The 17,636-nt window shown below is 42.2% G+C and overlaps 1 protein-coding gene across 2 annotated transcripts in view; it reads left to right on the forward strand.

Moving 5' to 3' along the window:
- Positions 1-2,643: 2,643 nt before the first annotated feature.
- Positions 2,644-17,636, forward strand: part of TENT4B (terminal nucleotidyltransferase 4B) — a 77,414-nt gene continuing 62,421 nt past the window's right edge. For both annotated transcript variants that reach the window (XM_037815918.1, XM_037815919.1), the window contains exon 1: positions 2,644-3,451. In XM_037815918.1, coding sequence (XP_037671846.1) covers positions 2,835-3,451 — 617 coding nt within the window. In that variant the 5' untranslated portion in view covers positions 2,644-2,834. The remainder of the gene's footprint in view (positions 3,452-17,636) is intronic.

Here is a 17,636-nt window from a genome sequence, read left to right on the forward strand (position 1 = left end):
GCCTGATGGATCATCCCCTAGATGTTCTTGGCTCACCCCCTCACTTTATTTAGGTCCCTGCTCAAATGTCACTTCCTCAGAGCAGTCTACCCTGATTAGCCCATCTAAAAATAGGATCCTGTTACTCACTATGGATGTAGCCTGTTTTCTCTTTCTTCCCAGCCATCTGATTCTTTACGTTTACGTTGCTGGTGGAATGCAAGGTCCATGACTGCAGGGGCCTTGCCCGTATTGTTCATTGTGTATACTCAACATCTGGCACATAAGAAGTACTCAAGATATATTTGTTGTATTAATTGAATGAACAGCAATTTCACTTTAAATATTTACCTTTATTCCTCTCTAACTAGACAGTAAATTCATGGATGACAGCCAAAGGCCCTGGTTACTTATTTCCTCTAAAACAATTAGCTCACTTCCATATGGAGGATAGACATTCAACCAAGATTTACTGAATGATCCCTTGAAACATGGATACAGGGCAAAACAGCTGTAGCATTCCCCAACTGGGTGCAAGAACAGTAATGCTTTGCGTTTCAATCTCACTCAAGAGTTTACAAAGTATTTTTATGTATACTAACTCATTTGAACACTTTGCCAATCCTTTAGTAGTGCTGAAGAAACGAGCACTCAAATGTAACAAATGTTAACTTCTGGCATGTACTGTTACTAATTTTGAACAACTTTTTTTCCTGTTTTAGATATTCATGGCATTTAATGTGTTCTTGAACACCTGAAATAATATTTTAAAAGACTGAATCTATACCTGTATCTCAATATGTATATGTGGATGGAGAGATTTTTGGAAGAATATTTAATAAAGTCTTCACAGTAGGCATTTCTGGATGGTGGGATCTTGATAGTCTTGAATTTTTTGTGCTTTCCATTTTTGTTTAATTTTTTTTTTAATTTGAAGTCAAAAGAAACACATTTCAATACATTTCTTTAAAACTTTTGTCTAATTTATTGTCTGAATAGCATAGAAAATACCACTATTTTCCTGGCTATTTAACTCTTAGTATATCACAAATTTTATTCGGAGAAAACTCTAATCACTGATTTTTAGTAAAACAACAAAACAAAATGACCAAAATTCTGAAGGATTTTTGTGTGTTTTCCATATTTATGGACATGCTATTCTCTCAGCAAGAAAATAGATAGAGCAATGATTCATTTCTTTGATAAACAGTTTTCATCTTTGCCAAAAAGATCTTTCCAGGATATTGAGCTCCCAAAATAGAAGGCCTAATTCTGCTTCAGGGACTTGTTCTGGACTTTAAACCAATGTTAAAGGTCTAAATTTAAAATGCGTAACTTTCCCTTTCCCTTCGTGGGTTTTTTTTTTTTATTATTATTTTTAAAATTTCTTTTAATTTTTTTTTATTTCCAACCCCAGGGATTGGAAAGATATGCAAATAATCACCTTGTGGAAAACATCTACTGATGCCAACAATATGGTCCTCATTCTAGGTTTAAGAAGTTTGGGGTTTTCTGAAAGTTAAGTCAGAACTAAGGAAGTCTTCCAAGGTTGCTGCTGCACCTTAGGGCAAGTACAATACAAGCAGCTTGAATTGTACGCCTGTGTTTCTCTGTGCGTGTGCATCTGTGCGTGTTTGTGTGTGTGCGTGCCTGTGGGTTTGGAGTGTGTGGCTGTGATTTGGAGCTCAGGGCTTAGACACTCAGGGGTGGCAACATCCTCCACGGGAACGAAGATGCGCGTCCCGCTGGGGAGGTGGGCGCAGGTTTCTCAAGTCAGGCGGCGGATAACCCGGTGCCAAGGTCTGCGTCTCTCGCACCCCGGTCCGAGCGCAGTAGCGCCCCGCAGATGCATGCGAGACGCTGGGTGTGGCCAGGCGGCGCCGGCCGCGGTAAAACCAGAGCAGCCTGCGCCCAGGCAGCGTTCTAGGGTGCACGTCCGGGTCAGGCGTGGCGCCTTCTCTCCCCTCTGGGGGTGTGTCCACCATGTTCGCCCACGAAACAGGATAACCCCCGGGAAGCGTTTCAGTGAAAAAGGCTGGAGCCGACATCTCGGGAGAGCCGAAGGTGTGCCCGGAAGACGCAGGGCGGGGGCAGCGGACAGCGGGCGGGGCGGCGCCTCCTACAGCCCGTGCTCTCGCGGAGCCGGCGGCGTGTCCGGAGTCACCCGGCCGCACCGACCGGGAAACCAAGGCCGGGCGGCAGCGCGCGCCTCGGAGGCGCCCCGACGCCCAGGTATGCGCGCCTCAGGCGGGGACCCCCCCGCGCCGACGCCGGAACGGTTGGGCCGGGCAGTTGCGGCCCTCACCGCGCCTCGCCGCGGCCTCTGTGACGCATGGCGCGGCCTCCGGGGTGCGGGCGGGGGTGCGGGCGGGGGTGCGGGGCGGGGCGAGCGCGGGCGGGGGTGCGGGGGCGGGGCGGGGCGAGCGCGGGCGGGGGGCGGGGCGAGCGGGGCGGAGCCGGCCGAGGCCCCGCCCCGGGGCCGGGGGGGGGGGCGCGAGGACGCTACGGAGCAGGCGCGTTTCCTCGCCGCCGCCGCCGTCGCCGCCGCCGCTGCTGCCGCTCGCCCTTCTCCCGAGCTGCCGCCGCCGCCGCCATTTGCACGGGGACCCCGGTGACAGGGGCTCGGCGGAGGGGCGGAGGGAGGGGGGGAGGGTCTGCGGAGCCCCCGAGGGCGGGAGCGACGCGGCCGGTGGCGGCCGGGCTCCCTGCGCGATCGCGCCGCCCGCGGCGGGCCCGGAGCAGCAGCAGCGGCGGCGGCAGCAGCAGCCGAGGCCGGGCGTGCGCCTGAGGCGGCGGCGGCGGCGGCGGCCCTGCGGGCGGCCGGGCGGGGCGGGGGCAGCGGCCGCCGCCGTTTGATGGATCCGAGGATCGCCTGGTTCCAGCCAGAGCAGCTCGGACCGTCCAACAGTCTGTGGATGCAGATCTGGGAGACGACCCAGGGGCTGAGGAACCTCTACTTCAACCACCACTGTCACAGCAGCGGCGGCGCGAGCGGCGGCGGGAGCAGCGCGGCCACCGGCGGCAGCGGCAGTAGCACCGGCAGCTCCGGCGGCGCGGGCCCGGCCTCGGCCGGCATGTACCGCTCCGGGGAGCGCCTGCTGGGCGGCCACGCGCTGCCCGCGGAGCAGCGGGACTTCCTGCCGCTGGAGACGACCAACAACAACAACAACCACCACCAGCCCGCGGCCTGGGCCCGCCGGGCGGCCGCGGGCCCCTCCGCGTCCTCGTCCCCTTCCGCGTCCTCGTCCCCGCACTCCTCGGCCGCCGCCCCGGCCGCGGAGCCCGTCGACCCGGCTGCGGGCAGCAGCAACAAGAGGAAGCGCGACAACAAGGCCAGCACCTACGGACTCAACTACAGCCTGCTGCAGCCCAGCGGAGGGCGGGCCGCGGGGGGCGGCCGGGCCGACAGCAGCGGGGGCGTGTACAGCGGGACCCCCTGGAAGCGGAGGAACTACAACCAGGGAGTCGTGGGGTGAGTGACGGCCCTGTGGCCTGGCCTGTGCACACGCGCCGCCGGCACACGCCCACAGAAAGGGGGATTGGCGGGGAGCCGGGACGAGGGCAGCCTCCCCCCACTAAGGCTTGGGCTCCTTGCTGCTCCCCTGGGGGCAGACGGCCGTCCCCCAGCCATCCACACTTTGCCCCCACCCTCCTTAGTGTCCACTCCGTTTCTGGACATCCCCATCGGCCATTCCCCCGCCCCCCCCACCTCCCTTAGTCATCCACACCTTCCTCCTCCCGCGGAACCATCCACACCTTCCCTGCCCCCCCACCCCATACATGCACACTTTTTTCCCATCCTCCGTGGTCAAACACACCTTCCGGAGCCCCCTTCCAGCTGTCCACACCTCCCTCCCCATCATCACATGCCAAGATGAGGTCGCTTAGCACCAGCACTTCATTCATTCCCTAGGAATGTTCGTGTCTTAGTGTCTTTTGATGGCACAGGATCTAGAGGTTGGAGGTGCTTCCCTTGCCAAGACTAGAAACATCCAGAATGCTCCTTCCCCTCCCCCAATCCTGAACAGGACTCATGTCAGCCCTACAAGGCATTGCCTGCTGTTGACCCTTTGTTCCATCTTAAAATTTTTCTAAAAATTGCCTATATTAGGGGTACCTTGTCTTTGAGGAGGGAGGAATGGGGTGACAGCCAAGTTTAAGCTGGTGGAGGTGGTCAGCTCTTCTTTTGAGGAACCTGATGGAACTTTCCAGGAGGAGTTGGTGGTCTGTGGCCTCAGCTTCTCAAGTACAAAGTTGTCATCCTGGCACGGACAGCCAGTGCTCTTCATTCCAGGGCGTAACTTTATGCTAGTGAGTGGATGTTGCACCACTAGTGACTTTTGGTTTAAAGTTCAGCTCTTACCAAATGGAATCGTACCTGACCCTTAGTGAATTATGTACATAAGCAGGGAATGTTTCCAGCTAGATTTCCCCTGTGCCGGAATAGGTTATGAATCCTTGTGTAAGATAAAGCTTTAGGACCATGTTTTTTTTTTTTTTTTTTTTCCTTTCTTGTTTTGGGTTTTTTGGTTTGTTTTTTCGTGTGTGTTTAGCTTGAGTATGGAGAATGGGCTTTCAAGTTGCTTCTCATTTTTCAGATCCTGTATTAGACAAGGTTCTATAGTAGGCACATGAAATCGCTATTAGTAATCCCTTTTCTTTTTAGATTCACCCATTCAGATATGCCCTGGTTTGGCAAGGAGAGACCATTCTGCATGTGTACCTTTTTGAAGATTTGGCTAAAATGAGTTGGGGGGTTCCATCTGCTTGTAGTGGGCTGGTGTCTGCTATATGCTACTATTACAGCTCCCACCTTTTTTGGAAAATGCCGTCCAACATTTTAGGACTGGCACTGGGGTACATGTCAAACCCGTCTTCACTTTCCAGAGGGAACCCTTTAGGGTTGACTCTGTCGTTGCTTAAGCTTCAAGGGCGCTCTCCATGGTCATCAAATTTTAATAAAAGGCTTGTGGTTCCATCCTGTTAACATTTCCAAGTCAGAGTGTAAACCCGTGGTTTAGTGACAAGTAAATTGATATTGAGGGGTTCTGGTAGTTTCATTTCGTAGGAACAAGCTCCAGTTAAGTAATCACTGTCAACTAAAACCCTGAAGTTCCCTGATTGAGTCTTACTGAAACCTCTGTATATGTGTTTAGAAAATATATGGTATAAATTCAAAATGCTGGCTGCCTCTTTCACTGTAAGAGTAAAGGTTCACAACTGAGCTTATGTAGAAGCAAAATGTTCTTGTTCCTGATTTAACTATTATATTGCCCTCAAAGGGATTAAGGAAACGAGTTTTCATTTCCCAGAGGGATTACTTTTAAAAACTGAGTGTAAACCTGTTTTAAAACTGCTTATCACTCCATCAGACTTTCCATTCTCTTGCCTCCTCCTTTAGCGAATGTCAGCAGTTTAAAATTTAAAACTTTCAATTCTGAGGACCTTCCAATTTTGAAAAATATATTAAGCAGTTCCTAGAGTGAATGTCTGGGTTTTTATTATGGCTCTTTATTTCTTAAGTTTTCAAGAAGTTTTACCATTTTTTAATACAGGTATTAAAAAAAATCTGAATTCAGAGTGCACCTCAATGTTATGCTATTCTGAGATTAACATTTTCCGAGCCCTTAGGATGTGACTGGCATTTGACTAATAGGTTAGCACATTGCCATGGTCCCTGGACTCTGAACTGGCAGTCCAGATAGGCAGAGGAGACAAAAAGCAGATTAGAACTATATAGAACAGCAAAATACACATTCTCTCTTGCATCTCTCACATCTCTTCTCTCTCAGTGTTCTCAGCATCAGCCATCTGGTTGACTTATTCCCTGAACACTCCTTCGAGATGCAGTTCAAAATCCTGACTTCTTGCTACCCAGGTTCTTTAATTTTTGGTGTCTCTGGACTCTTGGAGCATTTGCATCATGCTTTTAGTATAGATAGCTCATCTTTTAATTTTCTTTTTATTTATGTGTGTGACCTCTTACTAACTAGATGGAAACTTCTTTAATGTAGAGTAAGGTATTTGAATTTCATAGTCCTCTTTCAAAATTAAACTCCCTTTGGCTCACCATCTCAGTCTTCTTCCCCATGTAGCCACTACCCAGGGAGTTGGTTCGCTTCCCCCTTCCCACCCCCCCCCTTTTTTAAGTTGCTTCTACTTACTTTCTTGGGATTCATTCACCTCCCAGGCTGACTGCAGTCTGCCCAGATTTTTCTGATTGTCCATGAAAACAAGCCATAACCCTTTTCATTTCAAGGATTTAATTGTTGAACACTGTGGAGAAAGAAGGGATGACCAGAAATAGCAAACACAGGCAATTTATAGAGATTTAGAGCCCTTGGCCTTGAGCCCTGGTGTCCAGAAACTTCTTAAAGAAGGTTCTAGATTCTTGTCTAAGCCCATGAGGATAAGTTTCTGTTGGCTCCACTGCCAGGTCTGTAGATACTTTTTCAAATATTTAGGAGACTTGTCCAAAATACTGTTTTGGAGTATGAATTTGACTGTGGGACGTCAAAAAGACCTCCTTGGGACATTTGGGTTTACAGAATAATTTCTTGAACTAGGATGGTGGAAGTGGGGATTGGGAAGGAAGAGTGAATTTGAGGAGTATTACAAGTAAGGACATAGAGGATTTTGAGTCCCTTATTGGATTTAATAATCACACTACAGCTTGAACTTGACTAGAGAAATGTTGGTGTTGCTATTGAAAATAAAGGCTGGAGGGACTGCTGGTTTGGGGTAGAAGCTAAGGGGCAGATGTTTAAGTGGAAATGTCTGGTGGGGGGTTGAAATTTGGGAGTGGAGATGTTGTGCTCCTCACTGCAGCAGGGCAGTGGTCTCCCTTATGTACCATTACCTAGTGTTCAATGTTCAGTGTATCGTGGTATTCCGAAGATGCTGATTCTTTTCTTCAGTGGCATTTGGCTTATTTCTCTCTGCTTCTTTCTACACAATGTGATCAATGGAATTGGTGTTCCTGCCGGGCTCCAAAGCGATCAGGCAGATTAACTTAGGTTGAGAATGAAAGAATTTACAGGCCTTATTCCAAGTGCTTACCCTAAGTTTAATTTCTGGGCATTTGCATAGCCCACAGTAATTCTTTAGTGACCTGAGAACCTCAGGTTATTGAATTTTACTACATTTGGTTAATGAAATGTGCTTTTAAGAAGACATTAGGTTTTCTGCAGTGTAGAGTCTTATACAGTGTAATTCCTAGTTGAGAATCTCCCCAAATCTAAAACACTGTGTTCAGCAAAGTTACTTCCATGTTACAGTTGCATCTCTTATCCAGAATCTGTGATCTGTGAACACTGTAGTTGTCAGAATCGTTGGCATTTCAGTGTATGGAGTCTTTTTCAACTCTCATTACATTTTTAGCTGTTGAAAGGCAAAAGGAAACAGCGAGTGAATAGAGTTTTTTGGAGTGTACCCTGTGTTCACACAAAAGATTTAGTATATTGCAGGAAAGAAAAGATGTGAAAAGGGTAATGGAGAAGTCTAACGTCTGGGGGTGGGGTAGTGTGGGGTGCGGGGAGGGTGCTGTAGAAAAATTCTGGTCCTGGCCTGCTAGATGCCTTACATCTCAACTTTCATTAAATGCTACCAATAAATCCTAATGTTATTAGGAGTCCAGAATGGTCCATGGAAAGAGAATTCGAGGTGTCCTTGCTGATACCTGACTGGTCAGATGATTTCCTCATTTGTGGGTTCTCAGACAACCTGTACATCACAGGAATGGTGTAGACATGACAGAACTGGTTAGGTTTTCTTACACCTGCTGAAGCTGAGAAAAATTGAAATCATTTTTTTCCTGTGGAAAAGTAGAAAAGTAAGCTGAGGTCTGATTTCACACAGCTTTCCATTCTCCTGTTGAATCCATCTGAGTAACATTTAGTGGAGGAAACTATTTTAGGATCACACCCATGACACTAGAGAGTTGCGTTAATCACTTTCACACAGACAGGTATGGAGTGATTCTGAAGGGGCTACAGCCAAAGAGGACCCTTTGTGAAGAATTAGGGACCAGTTCCCAGCAGCTGGTCTGAGACGCCTCTCTTTGCTCTTTCCTGCAGAGCTGGCTGGACAGCTCAGAGCCTGCTCGAGGAATTCAGAGGACGGCAAGTAGAATGCTCTTTCCATCCCTCAGAATATTTGCTAGGGACTCAGCTTCTGCAGAACACCATACGGCTTCAAATTTGTTTTACTGTTTTTAAGATTACGCAGAATTAATTTCTTTCATATATATATATATACATTTTTTTTTTGAAGTTGAGGATGGCCTTGAGATAGACTTTTCATTAATTTGGAACCAAACAGCAGGTGCTACATTTATTTTCATCCAATGAGTTGCTTAATGACGAGACTGTTGTATACTAAGGGTTTTGGGCCACATGGAAATTTGAGTTAAAGATTTTGGAAAAAACTGCATTTGGAGCTGTTTATGTTATACGCTGGTTCCTTATTTGCTTGAGCAATTTCAGATCTGAAAACAATCTTGCCTTGTGCAAAGAGATTTCATGTGGTGTCTGGTAACTAAACCCAGGAATTCTAGCTCAAATCATGCTTTCTGCTCAAATATATATACAGTGTATATTTGTGTTTTCAAATTAGTTGACTTAATAGAAAGTACTCAATGAAATGGGAGCCCTGTTACCATGTTCCAAGTACTATTCTTGTTAGCATATTAACCTTCTCATACACAGCCCCATCTTTTTTTTTTTTTTTTTTTTTTTAACGTAACTATTTTGAAATAATAGAGTCATAAGGAGTTGCAAAAAATAGTACAGAGTGGTCCCGTGTGTGCTTCACCCAGTTTCTCCTCATGGTAACATCTTACATAACTATAGTTTAATATCGAAACCAGGAAGTTGACATTGTTACAATCCATAGCCTAATTCAGATTTCACCAATTTTATGTGCACTTGTATGAGTGTGTAGCTCTGTGCAATTTTATCACATGTGTAGATTTGTATAACCACTGCCACAATGAAGATACAGAACTATTCTATCACCCCAAAGATCCCTCATACTATCCTTTTATAGTCTCACACACACATGAATTTGTTAGAGCTTAATCCCTAACAACCACTCATCTGTTGTCCACCTCTGTAACTTTGTCTTTTGAGAAATGTTACATAAAGGGAATCACATAGTATGTAACTTTGAGTGGCTTTTTTCTCTCACCATAGTTCTTTTGAGAGCTATCCAAGTTGTTTGTTACTGGTAGTTCATTCCTTTTCATTGCTGAGTAGTAGTCTATGGTATGATTGTTCCATAGTTTAAGTTTTCAGCCATTTTGAAGGACATTCAGATTGTTTCTACTTTGTGGCTACTACAAATAAAGCTGCTATAAACATTCATGTACGTATTTTTATGTGAACATAGATTTTCCTTTTTCTGGGATGAATTTCCAAAGGTGCTGGGTCATATGGTAAGTGCATGTTTAGTTTTAAAAGAAACTAATAAACATTTTCCAGAGCACCTGTACCATATTACATTCCAACTCACAATGTACGAGAGATCCAGTGTCTCTGTACCTCACCGGCATTTGGTGTTATTATTTTTTATTTTAGCCATTCTGGTAAGTGTGGTGATAGCTCATTGTGCTTTCTTCCTATTAACCTTCTTATAGATAACCTCACCTTCAAAATTAGCTTTAATTTTTACTCTAAGAACTTCTTGACAGTATTGGGAATTTTCTCAACTAAAATTCTCTGAATAAAATTGTGACCTAAAAGGGCCTTCATTTTCAGGTTTTATTTTGGTTTTATACTTAGAGGTTTCATTTTAATTCTTTTTCTTTGTTTTGTCTTTGAACTGCTTTGCAGTGTTTCCTTTACATGTTGCTTTTTCTTGGAAACAGTTATTAGCATGGAGTAGAGCTTTAATCTCATTTTCTAAAAACATAAAAGTGTAACTGCTGAGTTGATTTCAAAATTGGCAGTCCTCTCCTTTCTTATGTTGGATACACATTATTTTCTGTTGGCTAGGCTGTATTTTGGGAAGTAAACAGTACTGTGGTTAGTGGTGGTTATTGGTGGTGGTGGTGAAGTTTTTTTTACAGTATTTTTATATCAGAATAATGCCTCAGCCTGTGTAGAATAAATACTTTCTCCTCACATCTATCCTCGAATAAACCGTTTCATCTGAACTTTCTTCACTGAGAATAGAGACCTGGTCCCTCATTTTTCCTTCTGGCCCTTTGAAATCACTGGTTTGATTCTGTCAAATAGTGTGATTTGTAGCTCCGTAAAATATCAAATCAACTTCTGTCAAAGCAAGAAAAAGAATCCATTAGGATTGTGGGTATGGGGTTTTTAAAGTTAATTTTTGGTAATTTGGATTTAATAAAGCATTTGGTCAATAACAAGGTTTGAAATTTTGATGCCCTTAATCCTTGAATGTATTCTTCTTGATTTTCCTATTTGTACGAGGTGCTAATATCACTGTCCCTTACAAATACTTGTTAGTTTTTCAAATTGAAATGTATTTTACAGTACCTCTGATAAATGCTGATTGTTAAAAAACTAGAAAATTTAACTAAACCTAGGGGTGGGGGGATAACCCTATAATACTACTACCAAGATATAACTGTTGCTAACATTTTGGTGTGAATATTTTTAGCCTTTTTAATATGTGTAATTATATATTTCCTTTTTTCTTTTTATCAATATGGACTCCTATTATGAGTATAATTTCAAAATTTTTTTCCAGTTTAAAGTACCGGTTTTATTCTGAGATTATTTTTTCTTCTTTGCAGAGGGGTATCAGAACGTTGTGGGTATACTTTTTTGACTTTTTTTTTTTTTTTTTCATTTTTATTGAGATTGTTCAGATACCATACAATTATCCAAAGATCCAAAGTGTACAATCACATGCCCCTGGGTACCCTCATACAGCTGTGCATCCATCACACTTAATTTTTGTTCAATTTTTAGAAACTTTTCATTACTCCAGACAAGAAATAAAGTGAAAGATGAAAAAAGAAAAAAGAAAAGGAAACTCTAAACCTCCCCTATCCCTAACCACCCCCCCTCAATTGTTGACTCCTAGTATTGATATAGTACGTTTGTTACTGTTTATGAAAAAAATGTTGAAATACTACTAACTGTAGTCTATAGTTTGTAATAGGTGTTTAGTTCTTCCCTATATGCCCCTCTATTATTAACTTCTAATTGTATTGTCATACATTTGTTCTGGTTCATGAAGTGATTTCTAGTATTTGTACAGTTGATCATGGACAATGCCCACCATAGGATTCAGTTTTATACATTTCCATCTTTTGACCTCCAACTTTCCTTCTGGTGACATATATGACTCTGAGCTTCCCCTTTCCACCTCATTCACACACCATTCGGCGCTGTTAGTTATTCTCACATCTTGCTACCAACACCCTTGTTCATTTCCAAACATTTAAATTCATCCTAATTGAACATTCTGCTCATACTAAGCAGGAGCATCTACATTTCTTCCACAAGGCAGGAGGGAGAGTCAAAGAAGGTAGAGAGGCAAAAGAAAGAGGAAACAAAAAAATGACAGCTAGGAAGCAGCAAAAGGAAAAATAACCTTAAATCAAAGTAGAATGAAGAATCAGACAATACCACCAATGTCAAGTGTCTAACATGCCTCCCCTATCCCCCCCTCTTATCTGCATTCACCTTGGTATATCACCTTTGTTACATTAAAGGAAGCATAATACAATGATTCTATTAGTTACAGTCTCTAGTTTATGCTGATTGCATCCCTCCCCCAATGCCTCCCCATTTTTAACACCTTGCAAGGTTGACATTTGCTTGCTCTCCCTTGTAAAAGAACGTATTTGTACATTTTATCACAATTGTTGAATACTCTAGATTTCACCAAGTTACACAGTCCCATTCGTTACCTTGCCTCCTTTCTTGTGGTGTCTCACATGCTCCGCATCTTCCTCTCTCAACCGTATTCATAGTTACCTTTGTTCAGTGTACTTACATTGTTGTGCTACCATCTCCCAAAATTGTGTTCCAAAGCACACACTCCTGTCTTCTATCACCCTGTAGTGCTCCCTTTAGTATTTCCTGTAGGGCAGGTGTCCTGTTCACAAAGTCGCTCATTGTCTGTTTGTCAGAAAATATTTTGAGCTCTCCCTCATATTTGAAGGACAGCTTTGCTGGATACAGGATTCTTGGTTGGTGGTTTTTCTCTTTCAGTATCTTAAATATATCACACCACTTCCTTCTTGCCTCCATGGTTTCTGCTGAGAGATCCGCACATAGTCTTATTAAGTTTCCTTTGTATGTAATGGATCGCTTTTCTCTTGCTGCTTTCAGAATTCTCTCTTTGTCTTTGACATTTGATAATCTGATTATTAAGTGTCTTGGCGTAGGCCTATTCATATCTCTTCTGTTTGGAGTATGCTGCACTTCTTGGATCTGTAATTTTATGTCTTTCATAAGAGATGGGAAATTTTCATTAATTATTTCCTCTATTATTGCTTCTGCCCCCTTTCCCTTCTCTTCTGCTTCTGGGACACCAATGATCCGTACATTACTGTACTTTGTTTCATCCTTGAGTTCCTGGAGACGTTGCTCATATTTTTTCATTCTTTTCTCCATCTGCTCCTTTGCGTGTAGGCTTTCAGGTGTTTTGTTCTCCAGTTCCTGAGTGTTTTCTTCTGCCTCTTGAGATCTGCTGTTGTATGATTCCATTGTGTCTTTCATCTCTTGTGTTGTGCCTTTCATTTCCATAGATTCTACTAGTAGGTTTTTTGAACTTTTGATTTCTGCCGTATACATGTCCAGTGCTTCCTTTACAGCCTCTATCTCTTTTGCAATATCTTCTCTAAACTTTTTGAATTGATTTAGCATTAGTTGTTTAAATTCCTGTATCTCAGTTGAAGTGTACATTTGTTCCTTTGGGCCATAACTTTATTTTTCTTAGTGTAGGTTGTAATTTTCTGTTGTCTAGGCATGGTTTCCTTGGTTATCCAAATCAGGTTTTCCCAGACCAGAACAGGCTCAGGTCCCAGAGGGAAGAAATATTCAGTATCTGGTTTCCCTGCGGGTGTGTCTTAGAAAATTGTTCCACCCTTTGATGCCTCAGGTCACTGTGCTTTTCTGCCCAGCAGGTGACACCTGTTAGCCTATAATTCTTGACTGGTGTGAGGAGGTATGGCCTTGTTCCCCCAGGCTCTGGGGTCTGGTTCTGAATGGAAAGGGCCCCACCCCTTTCCTCCTAGAGAAGACAGACCCCCCAGGTGGAGGTCATTAGCATTTCAGTGGTCTCGCTCTCTGCTTGTGGTGTCTCCACCCTTCCCAGAGTCACAGCCCTGGAAACTGAAAATGACTGGGGCTTTCTCCACTGAGCCAAAAAAGAAACTGATAGTCCCCTTCAGACCCAGTCCAAGGTGACCCTCGGCTCTCCCAGGTCAGTCATCACCCAAAGCCTCTGTCTGTTTTTTGGGGTTGCGTACCTGTAGTGAGCAGTTCATACTTGCTACTTAAAACCCCAGTTGGAGCTCAGCTGAGCTGTATTCGCTTGCTGGGAGAGAGCTTGTCTCTGGCACCACGAGGCTCTGCAGCTCGGGCTATGGGGGAGGGGGTCTCCCGACCTGGTTCCGCAGGTTTTACTTACAGATTTTATGCTGTGTTCTCGGGCATTCCTCCCAATTCTGGTTGGTGTATGATGAGTGGACGGTCTCGTTTGTCCCCCCACAGTTATTCTGGATTATTTACTAGTTGTTTCTGGTTTTTTGTAGTTGTTCCAGGGGGACTACTTAGCTTCCACTCCTCTCTATGCCGCCATCTTGCCCGAGTCCCCCTTTTTTGACTTTTTTAAAAACTTGCTATCACAAACATTTTCCGTACCAAATATGTTGCTACAGCATTTTTAATACCTGTCACCTTTAGTGTGACCCAGTGTAGCTCCTGCATGTATGCGTGGTTTTCCATTGATTGAATATACCTTAATTTATTTCACCAATCCCCACAGCCCCCTGCTGTTGGACTGTTAATTTGTGTCCAGTCTTTTGTTTTTAATAAAAGACATGCTTATAGCTGAGCCGTTGCCCCAACCAGGATTATTTTCTTCCCCACTTGTTTGCTTACCCTCTCAAAGTGTACACTTGAGTGCTTTTAGTATATTACACAGTTGTGCAACCATCACAGCTGTCTACTTCCAAAATATTTTTATCCCCTCCAAAAGAAATCCCTTGCCCATTAGTGGTCTCTCTCCATCTCCCCCCCGCTGCCTCATATTCCCATCCCTCAGTCATTGACAACAACCTCTATGGATTTGCCTTTTTTGGATATTTCACATGAATGGAATCATACAATATGTGACCTTCTGTGCCCTGGCTTCTTTCACTTAGCGTTAATGTTTTCAGGGTTCACCTGTGTTGTAGCATGTACCAGAACTTCATTCTTTTTTATGGCTAAATAATATTGCATTGTATGGATATACCACATTTTGTTTATCCATTCATCAGTTGATAGACCTTTGGGTTGTTTCACTTTTTGGCTATTGTGAATAATGCTGCCATGCACGTTGATGCACAAGTGTTTGTATGAGCTCGTTTTCAGTTCTCTTGGTTGTATACTAAGGAGTGGAATTGTTTGGGTCATGAGGTAATTCTGTGTTTAAGTTTTTGAGGAACTGCCAAATTGTTTTCCAAAGTGGCTGCTCCATTTTGCATTCCCACCAGCATTGTATGGGGGGTTCCCATTTCTCCACATCCTTGTTTATGCTTGTTATTATATATATTTTTGAATATAGCCATCCTAGTGTGTATGAAGTGGTATCTCGTGGTTTTGATTTGCATTTCTCTAATGACTAATGATGTTGAGCATCTTTTCATGTGCTTTTGGCCATTTGTGATAGCTTCTTTGGAGAAATGTCTGTTTAAATCCTTTGACCATTTTTTTGTTGAGTTGTAAGAGTTGTTTATATATTCTGGATACTGGACTCTTTTCAGATAGATGATAATGAGATTTTCTCCAGTTTTCTGGGTTGTCTTTTCACTTTCTTGATAGCATCCTTTGAAGCAAAAAACTTTTCAATTTGATGAAGTCCAATTTGTCCTTTTTCTTTGGTTGCTTAATGCTTTAGGTGTCATCTCTAAGAAAACAGTGCCTAATCCAAGGTCATAAAGGTTTACACCTGTGTTTTCTTTGATCTAGTCTGAGTTAATTTTTTACGTTTGTTTTTTACTGGAAAAGTAGGTTTACAGAAAAATCATGTAGAAAGTGGAATTCCCATATACTTCCTTCCCCTCACAGTTTTCCATATTATTAACAGCTTGCATTAATATGATACCTTTGTTACAATTGATGAAACAAAATTATTATAATTATAGTCCATAGTTTACATTAGGGTTCACAGTTTGTGTAGTACAGTCCTGTGTTATTTTTTTTTTTTAAATCTTATTCTAGGAGCATATATACAACCTAAATTTTCCTCCTTTTAACCATGTGCAAATATATAATTCAGTGAAGTTAAGTACATTCACACTGTTGTCCTACCATTACCACCATCCACTACCAAAACTTTTCCATCACCCCAAACAGAAAACTGTTCTGTTTAAAAATGCATTAGCTTCCCATTACCTATTTCCACTCCAGCCCTTGGTAACCTGTATTCTAGTTTCTAACTCTATGAATTTGCATATTCTCATTATTTCATATCACTGAGATCATACAATATTTGTCCTTTTGTGTCTGGCTTATTTCACTCAACAATGATGTCTTCATGGTTCATCCATGTTGTCGTATGTATCAGAAAATCATTCCTTTATTCCTAGTTTTCTAAGTGTTTTTATCAAGAAGGGGTGCTGGATTTTGTAACATGCCTTTTCTGCGTTAATTGAGATGATTGTGCCTTTTCCCCCCTTCATTGTTCTATTGATGCAGTTTATTACATTAATTGATTTTCTTATGTTGACCCAACCTCGCATCCCTGGGATAAATCCCACTTGATTATGGGATTTATGTGCTGTTGGATTTGGTTTGCTAATATTTTGTTGAAGATTTTGCGTCTGTATTCAAGTTTCAGTTAATTTCTGTATTTGGGATGAAGTGTGGGCCAATCATTTTTTTGCACGTGGATATCCAGTTGTCCTCACATCGTTTGTTGAAAAGATTATTCTTTCCCCTTGAGTTGTCTTGGCACATGATTATTTCTTTAGGATAAAGTTTTAGATGTGGAGGGTTTCATATTTTTTAAGGTTTTTGCCAGGTTGCCCTGGAAAAAGGTTAGGCCAGTTCACTCTTATGTCAGAAGTGTAGGAGAGTCGCCATTTTCTCTAAACCTTCACCAGTGCTAAATATTATAATTAAAAACTAAACCAATGCAAAACAAAACATTTTTGACAATTTTACAGGTGAAAAAAAAATTTTACTGACTTAATCTGTGTGTATCTTCATATCATTGCCTCTTTATTTTCCTTTTGAATTGCTTATTTCCCATTTTTCTTTTGGAGATGTTTGTCTTTTTAAAATTAATTTGTAAGAGGTCTTTATTTATATCTAACTTTGGTTGTCCTATTACAAATATATATATATTTTTAAATTTAAGTTTATGATTTTAAGCAGTTCTGCTAAAGTGTAATTTATATATAATAAAATTCACCCATTTTAATTGTCCAATTAGATAAATTTTAGCAAATATGTACAGTTGTGTAACCACCATAATAATCAAGATACAAAAACAAGATGTAGAACATTTCTATCACTCCAAAAAGTACTCTCATGCTTCTTTACAATTAGTTTCCTTCCCTCATCTCTGGCTCCAAGCAACCACTTTTGTCCCTTACAGAATTTCATATAAATGGAATTATATACTGTATAGTCTTTTGTGCCTGACTTCTTTTTCTTACTATGATGTTTTGGGGATTTATCCATATTGCTGTGTGTATCAGCAGTTTGTTACTTTTTGGTACCTGGTAGTATTCCATTTTATGTGTCTATCACAATTTTTTAAATGTATTTTTGATGACCTGTAGACTTTGAAAACATTGTCTGCTTTTGGTATTGTTTCACTTGATGGTTTTGCTTCTCATCTCTGAACAGGCCAGAACTGAGCCACACTGTTGTTCTTTAAATCTTATTGTGGTAAAACATATATAACATTTTAACCATTTTTAAGTATACAGTTCAGTGGTTTTAATTACATTCACAATGTTGATCCACACAAATTTTAGTTGAATAATCAAATGCTGTATGCAAAGCACTGTGCTAGGCTTTCTGTGGTAAATAAAGAGAGGAAAACATAGTCTATTCCTTGCCTTCTAGGGAATTATGATCTAGTTGGATAGACAGTATATAGGTGGAGAGGTTTGCTTTGACTAGTGAGGGAAGGGCCAACTTTATGTCAGACATCTTTTAGATGTCTGCTAGGTTTTGAAATATTGATTAGATTATAGAGGATTGGAAAGGAAAAACTGACTATATTGGTTTAAAACTATAAGCTCTGAAGGGACAGATTGGATATTTGGTATTTAACAGAATTGAGATAGATAATAGTGAGCAGGGCATAATAACTACTATGATAGTTGACCTCTCTCAAAGAAATTTTGAAATCTGAAAGTCCTCCAATTCATTTCTTAATGCCTTTTTATTATGGAAAATTACAAACATAATATGTAAGTAGAGTAGAATAATGAACCTTCGTGTACTCATTAC

Source organism: Choloepus didactylus, chromosome 22 (genome assembly GCF_015220235.1).
Source record: "Choloepus didactylus isolate mChoDid1 chromosome 22, mChoDid1.pri, whole genome shotgun sequence".
Lineage (NCBI taxonomy): Eukaryota > Metazoa > Chordata > Mammalia > Pilosa > Megalonychidae > Choloepus > Choloepus didactylus.